This window comes from Plecotus auritus (assembly GCF_963455305.1).
Source record: "Plecotus auritus genome assembly, chromosome: 7".
NCBI classification, from domain to species: domain Eukaryota; kingdom Metazoa; phylum Chordata; class Mammalia; order Chiroptera; family Vespertilionidae; genus Plecotus; species Plecotus auritus.
In genome coordinates, this window is record NC_137774.1 from 36,401,865 (window position 1) to 36,416,728 (window position 14,864).

Sequence of the window (14,864 nt, forward strand, 5' to 3'; positions counted from 1 at the left end):
GACTGCCACATCCTTAAAGACAGGATAGGTAATGAATTAATTTGGACTACTTAAATGTTCTTCACAGCCAGGTTACAGGTCTTTTTCTTCCCAAAAAATATACATCATTTTTTTAGAAACAGACAAGTGATTTATGAAAGAAAAAGAGAACTTTTCACCTTCAGGCAAGTAATATCATTGTGTTTAGGCTAGAGATTTTATTTTAAAAAGATAAAAGATGGAGGCGCAATAATATTTGGCATTTTTAATTTAGGTTTGTTTTATTTAAGTTTAATGTTAATTCCATGCTGTGTTTCAGTAAGAACAATACAGATTCTGTATCTGTGGCTCCAGTCAGATATCCAGTAGTACAAATTAGCTTCAAGTTACACATACTGAACAAAAGAGGTTGAGCGAGCGAAGGAGGGGGAGGCCAGGGAGAGGGAAGGAGAAGAAACAAAGAATTGAACACGCATGCAGGCTTTTCCATACCACCTTCAACGCTAACCTGCTTCAGAGGGAGAGTAAAAGTAGGCAAGAATGAGCAGCCACGGATTGTTGAACTGTTACCAGCACCATGCTTTTCAGCAGAGTTTGAATACTTTTTACAGCAAAACCATTACAACAAACTCCCCAAACAACCTTTAACCACCTCAAGCTAACACCCAATTAATCTTAAACATTGGTATAAAATTCAATTTAAACAATTAGAAAAAGGAAAAATGATACCACATATGCCACTATAGTGTGATTAACCTCTCTCTTAGATGCTTGCTTCACCTAGAAGTCTAATGGCTTTCAAATGTAATTTCCATTTCTAATGGTGACCTTGCCACATCTGGCAGGAGACAATACAGTAATGCTGAAAAAGCCTCTATGCAGTCCTGTTAGTGTCTTAAAGAACCTAAAAGCTGGGACCAGTAAAATCCACAGAAATTCACTCTTGCCTTTAAGAACTTTTGAAAACTGTTTTTTAAAAAAAACCAACAGGGCAGGAACCTAAATTCTGAGACCAAATGTAAAAGTCAGATTTGGTGGTTCTCAGTGACAATGGGGGAATTTCCAAGAGGGGGTGGGATGGGAAGGAGTGGGGTGGTCAGAGATGGTTTCTCTTGTTGGCTTTTATGTCTCACTGATTTTCATCTTCCACATCCTGCAGCGCTTCTTTATTCTGCTCTTCACCTGCAAAGAATAACAGTTACTTATTTCATACTGACTAAATTAGGCTGTCAAGGTCACAAACAAAGGTATCATTCCAAACATAAAGAGACCCCTTACATTTGCTACAATTGGTATTAAACACACAGACAAGCAAAGAACTTCTACCATCCTTGATACCTGAGATGCCTAAGCCAAGAGGTGCTGCTGGATCAAAATCTTAAATGGTCAATAGTTAGGAACAAAAAAATAACTGACACACAGTAAAAATCAATGTTTTTACCCTCAATAAGCTCTTGTAGACAGCCATGGTACCATATTATTAAAATGATTTTCAAGCTTTCATGTATATTGTGTCAAAATACCCTTTTCTCAATAACCTCACTTCATCATGAATCAGGAGTATTTTACAATTTTTTGCAAAAATCTAATTTACCCACAAGCTTCATATCAGAAATGCTTCAAAAAAGAAAACCGAGCAGTAAAATGCTCCAAAGGCCTTCTACAGTTTGAGAGAGAGGGTTCTGCTTTTGTAAATGTTTTCTATTTTGTATCTTGGCCAATCATATACCAAACCATAACCAGATTTCTCACTTCAGAGTGAAATAGCACTCAAACCAAACCACTGAGATTAAAGAAGGGTATTTGGACCAGTTCTCTCATGCCATTTTTCTTTCCCCCTTGAACATGACAATTAGCCTGAAGAGTTTCAACTGCACTATGACATGCAATAGAAAGCCAGCCTATTCATCTATCTATAATAAGCATTAAACAAGTCAGCCATAATAAAGAAGCATGCACACTTTAGCTAAAAAATAAAACAGGTAAAAGTTACATTATTTTGTGCTTTAACAAATCATTTATAATTCTTACATATTACTAATCTGAATCAAAATAATTGAAAAATCAATGAATTGATCCAACAATCATAATATGACAGTTCAGACCATCCATTCATACTGCTTGTTAAATGAATTAGGATGGACAATGACACTAACTCTGATTGCCTACAGACATAAAGCATTTACCCTTAGGAATTTTTTAAAACAGTCTTAAAGACATTGATATGATAAACGAGCAATAAGGATTAATTAAAGATTAGTTTGTCATTTAAATTTTCCTTTGTGATAAAAATCTTTAACATAGATATGTGACTCTAAAAAGTACTTGAGATACATAAAGATTTTTTACTTATATACAGAAAAAGACATGCAAAAGAAAAGACAAAAATATCCATTTACTGAGGAAAGAAATGATGGACCACCCAGGTATTTTTCCCCCAAGAACAATAATGTATTCAAACTTATGAAATGATAGGAACATTCACTCACATTTTTTAAACAGCAATATACTGCGCCAAAATATGGTTAACATACAACAATAGAGCACACTCTAATTCACTCATAAGCAAACATTAGATTTGCCAAAAGTTCCAAGTAACTTTGGCACAAAAATACTGTCAGATAAATCACACCCAACCAAAGGTGATAGGGAGTAGCAGATCATAAATATCTTAGAAGGTTTTGCATCCTGGAATGTAAAACAGGCAGTTTTGTAAGCAACAGGATGATGATATGCAAGCATGATTAGTGAAGAACCAAAACTTAAAAGCAGAATTCACTGTGCCATGATAATGACTTACAAAGTAGTTTTTAGGAAAGGAAGAGTTGGATTTTCCTTTAGGAATCTATATTGCAAGGAGAAAGGGAGGGAGAACAATCACATGAAAGCAACATTACAAGAAAAATAAACCAAGAGCAGGACAAAGGAAAAACATCAATGATTTTTAGGGAGAGTCAGATTTTGGTCTTTTTACTTTATATAAACTTCCGTCTAAGAAATACTGCTCCTTTTCTTTTACCTTTAAAGAGGATGAAATATCCTTTTAAAAGGTATACAGAAGAAAAGTTTTCCTTGTATGTATTTCTTTGCCCATTGTTACTAGATTTTGGAGGAGGAATGGGGCGGGGGGAGGGGGGCAGAGAAAACACACATTTCCTTCCTGTGGGTTTGCATATAAAACAGTCCTCTCTGATCACAGATTAAGAAAAAAAGGACTGAAATGGCCTCATGAGGAAAAAGTTGTGATCCCTTTAAAGAATTATGTTGCAACACATTCAGACAGACATATTCTGCAATCATAAAACATAAAAGCGTATAAAAATTAAAGCTTGTGAACCACATATTTTTCCTTTAGAAACCCTCAATTCAAATGTTTGGCACAATATTTCCTCGTTAGTAAAGTAAAAAGGAGAAAACCATCTATATAATCCTTAAACTAAATTCAAGTAACATCCTGGAAAACTACCAATTCTATGACCACAATTCTTCTATCTTCGGCATTGATTCTAAGTCATAAAACCAATTTAATAAATCGTATGTAATGCTATACCTTTTAGCAAAACTAGCAAACAAGCCCTAACCGGTTTGGCTCAGTGGATAGAGTGTCAGCCTGCGGACTGAAGGGTCCCAGGTTCGATTCCAGTCAAGGGCATGTACCTTGGTTGCGGGCACATCCCCAGTAGGGGGTGTGCAGGAGGTAGCTGATTGATGTTTCTCTCTCATTGATGTTTCTTTTTTTTTTTTTTTTTTTTTTTAATATATTTTATTGATTTTTTACAGAGAGGAAGGGAGAGGGATAGAGAGCTAGAAACATCGATGAGAGAGAGACATCGATCAGCTGCCTCCTGCACACCTCCCACTGGAGATGTGCCTGCAACCAAGGTACATGCCCCCGACCGGAATCGAACCCGGGACCCTTCAGTCCGCAGGCTGACGCTCTATCCACTGAGCCAAACCGGTTTCGACTCTCATTGATGTTTCTAACTCTCTATCCCTCTCCCTTCCTCTCTGTAAAAACATCAATAAAATATATTAAAAACAAAAAACTAGCAAACCATTTCCTAGTACCCACAACAATTTATAACTTCACATAGTTTGTTAATTTTAATAAAAGGTCAAGATACTACTTGAATTTTCCAGTGTTTAACTAGCATGTTTCATAATTCCAAGTATTTTATAATAAAGCGAAAATTGGTTTCAAACAAATTTAACGAACCATTCAATTTACAAAATAAAAAGGATTTGAGGCAACTAGATTTCACTAGATTTAAAAAAAAACTTTTAAGATTAATCTTATGCCACCCTAGCTAGTTTTGCTCAGTGGATAGAGCATCGGCCTGTGGACTAAAGGGTCCCAGGTTCAACTCCAGCTAAGGGCACATGCCCGGGTTGTGGGCTCGATCCCCAGTAGGGGACGTGCAGGAGGCAGCTGATCCATAATTCTCTTTCATCATTAATGTTTCTATCTCTCCCTCTCCCTTCCTCTCGAAAATCAATAAAAATATAATTTTTAAAAAGATTAATCTTATCCTAAAAACCTTCCCAACTATGAAAACATAGTTTAAAGAAAATATTCTATTAGATTAATCTTATGTTAATAAAAACCTTCCCAACTATGAAAACGTAAGTAGTTTAAAGAAAATATCCTATTTTAGCCCGGCTGGTGTGGCTCAGAGGTTGAGCATCAGCCTAGGAACCAAGAGTCACACATGCCCAGGTTGAGGGCTCAATCCCCAGTAGGGGATGTGCAGGAAGCAGCCAATCAATGATGTGCCTCTCTCATTGATGTTTCTGTATCTCTCTATCCCTCTCACTTCGTGCGTACATGCGTGCGTGCGTGTGTGCCTCCTATTTTTAAATGATTCATTTTGTAAGATGACACCCAGTAACAAAGAAGCAGAGTATCTTTGGTTCTGTATAAAAACGGAGTGACATACAGTCTACTATCAATCAATTCTTGGTTATCAGTGATAATGAACAAGAGTAGCACTAGAAAATATAAGCTTTATTTCTATCTAACATTGTAATTTAATAACTTATGAGTTGGCATCAAATGTCTAAAATAAATAAATAAATAACATTTCAACCCAGGTCATCTTTGTTATTTTTAGCCTCAAATAAATGTTCCCCGGGTCAGAGGTGTATAGTTTATTCATTAGGTCAATACGGCTTAACCAAATCATAAGTTCAAAGATGGTAAATTGGTCTTGAATCCCAGATTCATGGTAGTGGTTGCCTGAAGTGCTGTGTTGAAAAGTAACCGATGGCTACATCTGGCTTTGTTGGAAAAGTGTGCAAGTAGGTCACATGTGCTACATTTCTCAAGCCAATCCTTGTCACATATCTAAATACTTTATAGAGTTAGTGAGCTCTAGAAGCTGAATCACCTAATTCTCACTTTAGCACTAAAACCTGACTTTCTAGTAAGGAAAGTGACAATTTATATGCCTTGATACCCATTTTCAGATACACCTTTACAAAGTAGAATACTTTTAAAGACAGTACAGTATGTTGATCCAAGAGACTACAGCTAGCCTCAAGCAATGAAACATGCTTCAATTTGGGGAACATACCCTTAAAGAATCTGCAGCTAAAACTGACAGCAAACCTTTTGTTTCCATTCTACATCACCACCAACAAATGTAAAACTATCTATGGTCAATCACACTAGTTTGTCCTCCCCTACTGTGTATGAAAATGATTCTTTGGAAATAGGCAGAATAAAATCTCCTTTAAAATAAAAAATAAAAAAGTGAAATCTGGGCTTTTACTACATTTAGAACAGTAAATCCTCCACCTCACCATAAGATTAAGTTCTATAAATTACTCTAGTAATTGTTTACTACTAAAAACTCTAAAAAAAAATAAAAACAGCCCTAGCTGGGTTAGCTCAGTGGATAGAGCATTGGCCTGTGGACTGGAGGGTCCTGGGTTCGATTCCAGTCAAGGGCACATGTCGGGGTTGCGAGCTTGATCCCCAGTGGGGGGCATACAGGAGGCAGCTGATCAATGATCCTCCCTCATCATTGATATTTCAATCTCTCTTTCCCTCTCCCTTCCTCTTTCTGAAATCAATAAAAATATGTTTAAATAAATAAATAAATATTTAAAAAAATAAAAACAAACACCAGACCTCTTATTAAATAGGACCTGAGGGCAGGACATTGCATTTGCTGTACAGAATCCAGATGGGAAAAATTCTTTTTTGGATGAAAGATTTCCAGAAGATGCTTCATAAATAAATATCTACTGATACCATCTAGTTTAATCTGAGGACACAACTCAAAGCAGTGATTATGACACTCAAAAATACAATGAACTCCAGACCCCTAAAATTGAATCTGAGTAAGATATAATATTCTTCCTCTCCATCTTTCAAAACACAGTGTGAGGGAAGAAGTAAACTAAGTTTAGCAAACATTAATTAGAGGTAAAATTTTTAAATCTTCAAATATTAAGATTCTCCTTTATCATCTTACTAGAGGCCCAGTGCACGAAATTCATGCATGGGGCGGGGCGGGGGGGGAGGGTGTCCCTCGGCCCGGCCTGCACCCTCTCGCAATCCGGGACCACTGGCTCCTAAACTACTCGCCTGCCTGCCTGCCTGATCGCCCCTAACCACTCACCTGCCTGCCTGATTACCCCTAACCACTCTCCTGCCAGCCTGATTGCCCCTAACCACCTGTGCCTCAGCCTCCATTGCAGCGGCTTTGTCCAGAAGGATATCCAGAATGACATCCGGAAGGTCGTTTGGCTGTCCAGTCTAATTAGCATATTATGCTTTTATTATTGTAGATTACATTTTAATTGGTTGGACAGTCGACCAGTCACCAGACGACCAGACACTCAGCATATTAGGCTTTTATTATATAGGATAGCCCAGAGTGGAAGAATGTACTCTGATATCTTTTTATGAAAATGTAGTAATTAAACTTGGATAGTTTAGAGGAAATTATAACTTGATGTAAAGAAATACCAAGGAGCCCTAACTGGTTTGGCTCAGTGGATAGAGCGTCAGCCTGCGGACTGAGGGGTCCCAGGTTCGATTCCGGTCAAGGGCATGTACCTTGGTTGCGGGCATATCCCCAGTGGTGGGTGTGCAGGAGGCAGCTGATCAATGTTTCTCTCTCATTGATGTTTCTAACTCTCTATCCCTCTCCCTTCCTCTCTGTAAAAAATCAATAAAATATATTTAAAAAAAAAAAAAGAAAAAAGAAATACCAAGGAGCCCTAGCCAGTTTGGCTTAGTGGAGAGAGTGTCAGCCTGCAGAGTGAAGGGTCCCAGATTCCATTCCAGCCAAGGGCACATGCCCAGATTGAGGGCTTGGTCCCCAGTAGGGGGCATGCAGGAGGCAGCTGATAAATGATTCTCTCTCATCACTGATGTTTCTCTCTATCCCTCTCCCTTCCTCTCTGAAATCAATAAAAATATATTTTAAAAAAATACCAAGGAATTTCTAAGACTAAAAAGATCCAACTACAGAGAGACATTTAACTTCAGCTTCCTTACCATCACCCTGCATGTCTGAAGTCCATAGTGTCAGATTATCACGTAACAACTGCATGATAAGTGTAGAGTCCTTATAGCTTTCTTCACTCAGCGTATCCAGTTCTGCAATTGCATCATCAAAAGCTGCTTTTGCCAACCTACAAGTATATACATAAATGTATTACAAAAATAAAGTTCAAACACAGAATTAGAAATGATGTTAGATGTCACTCTTTTCTTCAATTATCTCACAATATGTAATAGTGACACTGAGTACTTGGGTTTAGGCATTGAAATAAAGGAAAAGCACATGGAAGTGATGAAAATTAACTTTCTACTTAACACATTGTGGGAAGATCACGAGCATTCTTGTGTTTTCATATTACACAGTGTTTTACATAAATGTTAAAGGAACACCTTAAAATTAAATACCCATTGCATTCTCTTTCATAGAATTTAATGTTAATGAAAGTTAATGTTTGCTTGTTTGTTTCCCAAAACAAACAAACAAAAAGGGCAATACAGAACCACCTATGGAAATGTAATCATAAAACTCATTTACTATTAGTTTAAAATAAACAAAATCCACATTTATTAAGTGCTGTGTACTATGTACACCAAGTGATGTTAGACATAAATGGCGAAACAGAAAAGAGGAAAAGGAGTCATAGCTGGTTTTGCTCAGTGGATAGACTGTCGGCCTGCAGACTGAAGGGTCCCAGGTTCGATTCCCAATCAGGGCACATGCCCGGGTTGTGGGCTCAGTCCCCAGTGGGGAGCATGAAGGAAGCAGCCAATCAATTATTCTCTTTCATCATTGATGTTTTTCTCTCCCCCACCCTCCTTCCTCTCTGAAATCAATAAAAAATAGAAAATAGAATAGTATATATAGAGAGCATAAGCATGCCTATATTAAAAATATACCTAACCAAGACTGAAAGCTAATATATAAAAATATATTATTATAACTCCTCTCCTTCCTTTTTCCCACTCTCTTAAGTTAGAGATTCTTTTTAATCTACCAACAAAAATTTTCCCCGTCAACGTAATTATTCTAACTGCTCTCCTAATGAAATGAGGTAGGTTTGTCTTGAATTGAGATACCTGTGGCTTTATAGCATACAAAGCAAACAAAGCATTTTCACTGAGAGCCCAAAGAATGCTTATTACATGGCCAGCCTTACAAAGTCAGTCCACAGGGCACAAGACAGAAAATCAAATAGCTATTCTCCTTTGTAACCTTCTTGCCTTTCATAGTGAGCGTTTTTGTTCTCCTCCATAACTCACCTGCAGGCACGGTCAGGGGAATTAAGAATTTCATAGTAGAATACGGAGAAATTGAGAGCAAGACCTAAGCGAATAGGATGTGTTGGTGGAAGTTCTGTCATTGCAATATCACTAGCAGCTTTGTAAGCCACTAGGCTGTTCTCTGCAGCCTCCTTCCTGTCATTTCCTGTAGCAAATTCAGCCAGATACCTGTGGTAGTCCCCTTTCCTAAAACAAAACAAAACAAAAACCAGAATTAGAAAAATGCTTTTTAAATGAAAAATAACTGTTAAAATTTCTATGTAAAAAATATATTAAACAATTAACTGGTATACTTCAGTAATTTTTAAATAGTCTCTTTCAGGAATGACTAACTCATCTATTTAATTTTCCTCCTTAGAGATTTCCTGTCAAATATAAGCAAAATCCTAGAAAAATTAACTAAAAACCTCAAAAAATATATCAAAAAATGTATCACTTGATAGGCTAGATTAAATAACAAAAACTATTCCAAAGAATGTCACAACAGTTTGTTAATCATGAAATAAAATTTTCATATAAAAATGTTAAGATTGAGCTACATAATGCTTTGCTGTCACTAGTGGGAAAACCTCACACAGGCAAACAAATGTAAGCAGATAAAGCAAAACCTAGTACATTTTTACAGTAATAGCCTGACCATCTTTAAGTGCTGTAATGTTAATATTTCATTAGCAGTGAATTTGCAAATGAGATTTCAAAAATTAAGTTTTGAGAATCACTCCTCCCCATGTAACTATCCTTTCAACATTAAAGAACTATTCTTATGTAAAAACTGAAAGCTTATATAGAAAAAGTGATTATTCTAAGAGGGCCAACATTTAATCTGACATTTTCCCTTCTAGTATAGAACCTACATTTTATAATAGAAAACCTTGGACTCGCCAGTGTTAGCTGCCGGAATGAGGTGTTTGTCCAGTACATCCAGAATGTCACAACAGATTAACTTTAGTTCAGTCTCAACCTGGGGGAAAAAAGTCAAAAAATTGTTTCAGTTTAAGAAATTATAAATGATCACGTCTGGTTTTGAAGAGAGACATATTAAACCAAAAAGCAGAGAAAGTTATCTCCAGGTTACAGAGATTATCTTATTTCTATGTGCTATTAGTCAAGGGCTTTTTAAAAATTATTTACTTTATTGATTTTTTTAAGAGGGAGTGGGGGACTGATCGGGTGAACAAGTGAGGGAGAGAGGAAGAGGAAGAGGAAGAGAGGGAGGGGGAGAGGGAGAGATAAACATAAATTAGTTGCCTCCCGCATGCATGTGGAGCGGGAAACGAACCCACAACCTAGGAATGTGCCCTGACTGGGAATCAAACCCACCATCTTTTGATGTACGGGGTGACCTCCAACCTGAGTCACATAGGCAAGAGCTTTTAAAAAAATGAACTCATAGTTCAGATACAGAAGAGTAACACTGACTACTACTTACTAAGTGCTGCACATTTTTATTAATTAAATTTTCTAATGAGATACTATACTCAGAACCTCAGTTTTTCCATCTATAAATTGAAATACTACCTACTCTTTACAGGGTATCATTTAAAGATGAAATAAATACAGTATCTTACACAATTATATATCAGAACAGTACCCAGGAGAGCTGGAAAGTCTATAAAAGTGGATTCCCCTTTCCTCCTCTTAACTCGCTTCCTATGCTACTTTGTGTCTGCTTCTGTAATTTCTCTCACTGTACTCTGTGTAATATGCCTATCTCTTCCAGTAGGATCAGTTTCTTTTCTTTTTTTTAATATACCCTTTATTGATGTCATAGGAAGGGAGAGGGAAAGAGAGAGAAACATCAATAATGAGAATCATTGATGGGCTGCCTCCCTGCTAATTCCCAGGAGGGAAATCAAACCTCCTGGTCCATAGGCCCACATTCAACCACTGAGCCACACAAGTTGGGCCCACTAGGATCAGTTTCTTAACAGTAGCACTACTGACATCTTGGGCTAGATATGTTGTGGGAGATAGTCCTAAGTACAGCACTTATGATTAGCAGCATTCTTATCTCTACCCATATATGCCAGTAGCACCCTCAAAATTGTGACAACCAAAAATGTCTCTAGACACTGCTAAATGTCCTCTGAGGCCCTAGCTGGTTTGGCTCGGTGGATGGAGTGTCGGCCTGCGGACTGAAGGGTCCCAGGTTCGATTCCAGTCAAGGGCATGTATGTACCTTGGTTGCGGGCACATCCCCAATAGGGGGTGTGCAGGAGGCAGCTGATCGATGTTTCTAGCTCTCTATCCCTCTCCCTTCCTCTCTGTAAAAAAAAAAAAAAAAATCAATAAAAATATATTTTAAGAATAAAAAATAAATGTCCTCTGAGGAGCAAAATCACCCTCTGGATGAAAACCACTACATCAAAAGCTATTAAACTTTTTTTTACCAAAACTCACAGTAAAAAAGTATTACATAAGTGTATATACACATATATATGAAACAATACCTCATGGAATGTCTAATGCCCTCTGATATTTTTCTATTAAAAAAATAACTAGACTGACAATCCATAAAGATAGTCTCATCTTTGCACCCATAGTACCCAGCAAATTACGTGGTGCGGAAGAGGCACACAAGTATCTGTTAAATACCACTAGGTGGTAATTTCAAGTCACTCTATAAAGTATCTTGCAGTTACCACAATAAAAATGATTAAATTAATTATCTTCTTGTGTGGTTCTCAAAATTGAACACCACCCTCTGCAGCTTTCAAAGAAAAAAGTTCTTCACTTTTGCCCTAAAATACTGTATAGCCTATTATTCCTAATTCAGGTAAGCAAAAGATGCAAATCCACTAAAATATAAAATGTACATTATATATGTGTACAACAAATGTACTAGGCTGTGATCTGAAATCCCCAACACAAGTGGCCCTGTTGGCGCAGTGGCAGCGTGTCAGTCTCATAAAATATTCAACACCTAGGGCAGTGGTCGGCAAACTCATTAGTCAACAGAGCCAAATATCAACAGTACAACGATTGAAATTTCTTTTGAGAGCCGAAAACCGACTTCTGCACATGGGCCACAAAGTTTCAATCGCACTGTACGTGCGCGACCGCACGTGGTATTTTGTGGAAGAGCCACACTCAAGGGGCCAAAGAGCCACATGTGGCTTGCGAGCCGCAGTTTGCTGACCACTGCCCTAGGGCACCTTTCTTTAAAGATATCTTATATATAACAATCTCACCATTTGCCGATATTCCCGAATCATTTTTAGTTTGTCTTCTCCTCCCTTGTTTTCTTCTTTCTGTTCAATGCTGCTGATTATTCTCCAGGAAGCTCTTCTAGCTCCAATCACATTTTTATATGCAACAGATAGGAGGTTTCTTTCTTCAACTGTCAACTCCACATCCATCCCTGCTACTTTCTTCATTGATTCCACCATTTCTATAACAGAAAAGTGAAAATCAGACCTTACAAAATTTTGTTAATACATCCCTTCACAGTAGGTCTTTTTTCTATCAAACTAATGTAAAACAAAACATAAAAATTAACCAAAAAAAAAAAAATTTTTGCAATCATCAAAATGTGAGTAAAACACTAAAAGCATGTAAAATAACTAAGAGCCTAGAGCAAGAGAATCTGTTGTATGGAGTCAGAACAATGTCAAACAGTACCTAGTATAGTATGGTTTGGAAGAATCTCTCTCATATTAAATAAGGTAACTAGAAATGCATACCTATTCATTTCCCAGTAAAACTAAGCTAGCAGTTTAAGATAAAGATTAAAAATGTACAGTCTCTAAAATGTATTTTCTGCCCTAGCTGGTTTGGCTCAATGGATAGAGCGTCGGCCTGTGGACTGAAAGGTCCCAGGTTTGATTCCAGCCAAGGGCACGTGCCCGGGTTGCGGGCTCGATCCCCAGTGTGGGGCGTGCAGGAGGCAGCCGATGGGTGATTCTCTCACATCATTGATGTTTCTATCTCTCTCCCCCTCTCCCTTCCTCTCTGAAATCAATAAAATATATTTTTAAAAAATGTATTTTCTTACAAATAAATTATTTCTAAATACAAAATTTCCCAAATAACAGTCATAGGACAAAGGGGAACTCATTAATAAAGCAACCATCATTGAATGCTCCATTCTTCCTTCTTTAAGGACACGGTCCACCTCATGAATTCATTCATGGGCAAAACTTTTGTTGGTTCCTATTTTTTTTTTTAATATATTTTATTGATTTTTTACAGAGAGGAAGGGAGAGGGATAGAGAGCTAGAAACATCGATGAGAGAGAGACATCGATCAGCTGCCTCCTGCACACCTCCCACTGGAGATGTGCCCGCAACCAAGGTACATGCCCCCGACCGGAATAGAACCCAGGACCCTTCAGTCTGACGCTCTATCCACTGAGCCAAACCGGTTTCGGCTGTTGGTTCCTATTTATCACCACTAGATGGCGAGCAAATAAAGGGGCCCAGATAAGCCTTGGGAGATTCCAAGTAGTACTACAGGAAAAAATAGGTAATAACATGGTGAGTGCAAAGGAAGAACCAGAAACAGCTCAATCAACACTTAATATATTAATGAAAACTACAGTACTAGGAAAAAAAACACACACCTAAATGCCATATTACCATGTGGCTCTCCAACTTTACTGATTCAGAATGTTGGTGATGAGACCCAAGGATCTACATTTTAATAAGCACCTCTAGTATATATTAACATTCTAAGCATAAGCATACCTTAAGGAACGATGCTTAATGCTATGTTAAATTAGGTGTAATCCCAGAAAAATATGTCTCAAAAAGTTATCCATTCAGGAATATTAGTAATTAGGAATATTAAGATGGTAAGGTCTTTGAAAACAGTTCAGTAGTTTTCATTTACAGTTAACCATCGTTAAGAACTCAGCAATTCCACTCCTAGGTATTACCCAAGAGAAATAAAATTTTATCTTCACAAAGACTTTTACACAAATGTTCACAGTATCTTTATTCATAATAGCCAAGTGATAAAAACAACCCAAATGCCCATCTATACAATGGACTACTACACAAGAATAAAAAAGAATAGCTCTGGCCTGTGTAGCTCAGTTGGTTGAGCATGGTTCTCTCGCCCCGCCCCCCGACTTCCTCTCCCTAAAAAAAAGCCAATAAAAACATTTTTAAAGAATAAACTACTGCCCTGACCGGTTTGGCTCAGTGGATAGAGCGTCAGCCTGCGGACTGAAGGGTCCCAGGTTCGATTCCGGTCAAGGGCATGTACCTTGGTTGCGGGCACATCCCCAGTGGGGGGTGTGCAGGAGGCAGCTGATCGATGTTACTCTCTCATCGATGTTTCTGACTCTCTCTATCCCTCTCCCTTCCTCTCTGTAAAAATCAATAAAATATATTTAAAAAAAAAAAAAGAATAAACTACTGCCCTATCCAGTTTGCTCAGTGGTTAGAGTGAGTAGTTAGAGCGTTGGCCCTCAGGACTGAAGGGCTGCAGGCTCGATTCCTGGTCTAGGTCAGGGCACATGCGGGAGGCAACCAATGGATGTATCTCTCTTACATCGATGCTTTTCTCTCTGTCTCTCCCCCTCCCTTCTACTCTCTCTAAAATCAATGGGAAAAATATCCTCAGGTGAGGATTAACCAAAACAATAAAATAAAAAATGAATAAATTACTGATACTCAAAAGCAACATGGATGAATTTCAAAATCATCATACTACCTTTTAAAAAGCCAGACCAAAAAAGACAGTATGGTTCAACTTAAATCAAGTTACAGGAAATACACAACTATAGACAGAAAGCAAATTAAGTGCTTACCAGAGTATGGGAGTGAAGTGTGGGGCTTGTGTGCAAAGGAATAAGAGAGAAAATTTGGTGGGGAGGAGGGTAGAATTAAATGTTCTGTGGTGTTTACACAACTTAATACATTTATCAAAACTTACCAAACTGTATATTTCAGTAAGTGGTATATGTTATATATACATTATACCTCAATAAACTAGTATTTTTAAATGCAGTTCTAAAGCATTAAAAAAGAATATTGCGAGTATGGTAATAAGACTACTAAATTTGTGGGAGAAGAACCTGAAAGCATTCATTTAAAACATCCAATTTTTTTAAACCCTAGTCATGGAAGGAAGAGCAAATTTA

General features: G+C 37.5%; 1 protein-coding gene across 1 annotated transcript in view; it reads right to left on the bottom strand.

Moving 5' to 3' along the window:
- Positions 1-229: 229 nt before the first annotated feature.
- YWHAE (tyrosine 3-monooxygenase/tryptophan 5-monooxygenase activation protein epsilon) overlaps positions 230-14,864 on the bottom strand; it is a 72,631-nt gene continuing 57,996 nt past the window's right edge. The window contains exons 4-8 of the mRNA XM_080680660.1: positions 11,968-12,167; positions 9,631-9,737; positions 8,756-8,962; positions 7,490-7,626; positions 230-1,161 (exon numbers count right to left, since the gene is read on the bottom strand). Coding sequence (XP_080536786.1) covers positions 1,109-1,161; positions 7,490-7,626; positions 8,756-8,962; positions 9,631-9,737; positions 11,968-12,167 — 704 coding nt within the window. The 3' untranslated portion in view covers positions 230-1,108. The remainder of the gene's footprint in view (positions 1,162-7,489; positions 7,627-8,755; positions 8,963-9,630; positions 9,738-11,967; positions 12,168-14,864) is intronic.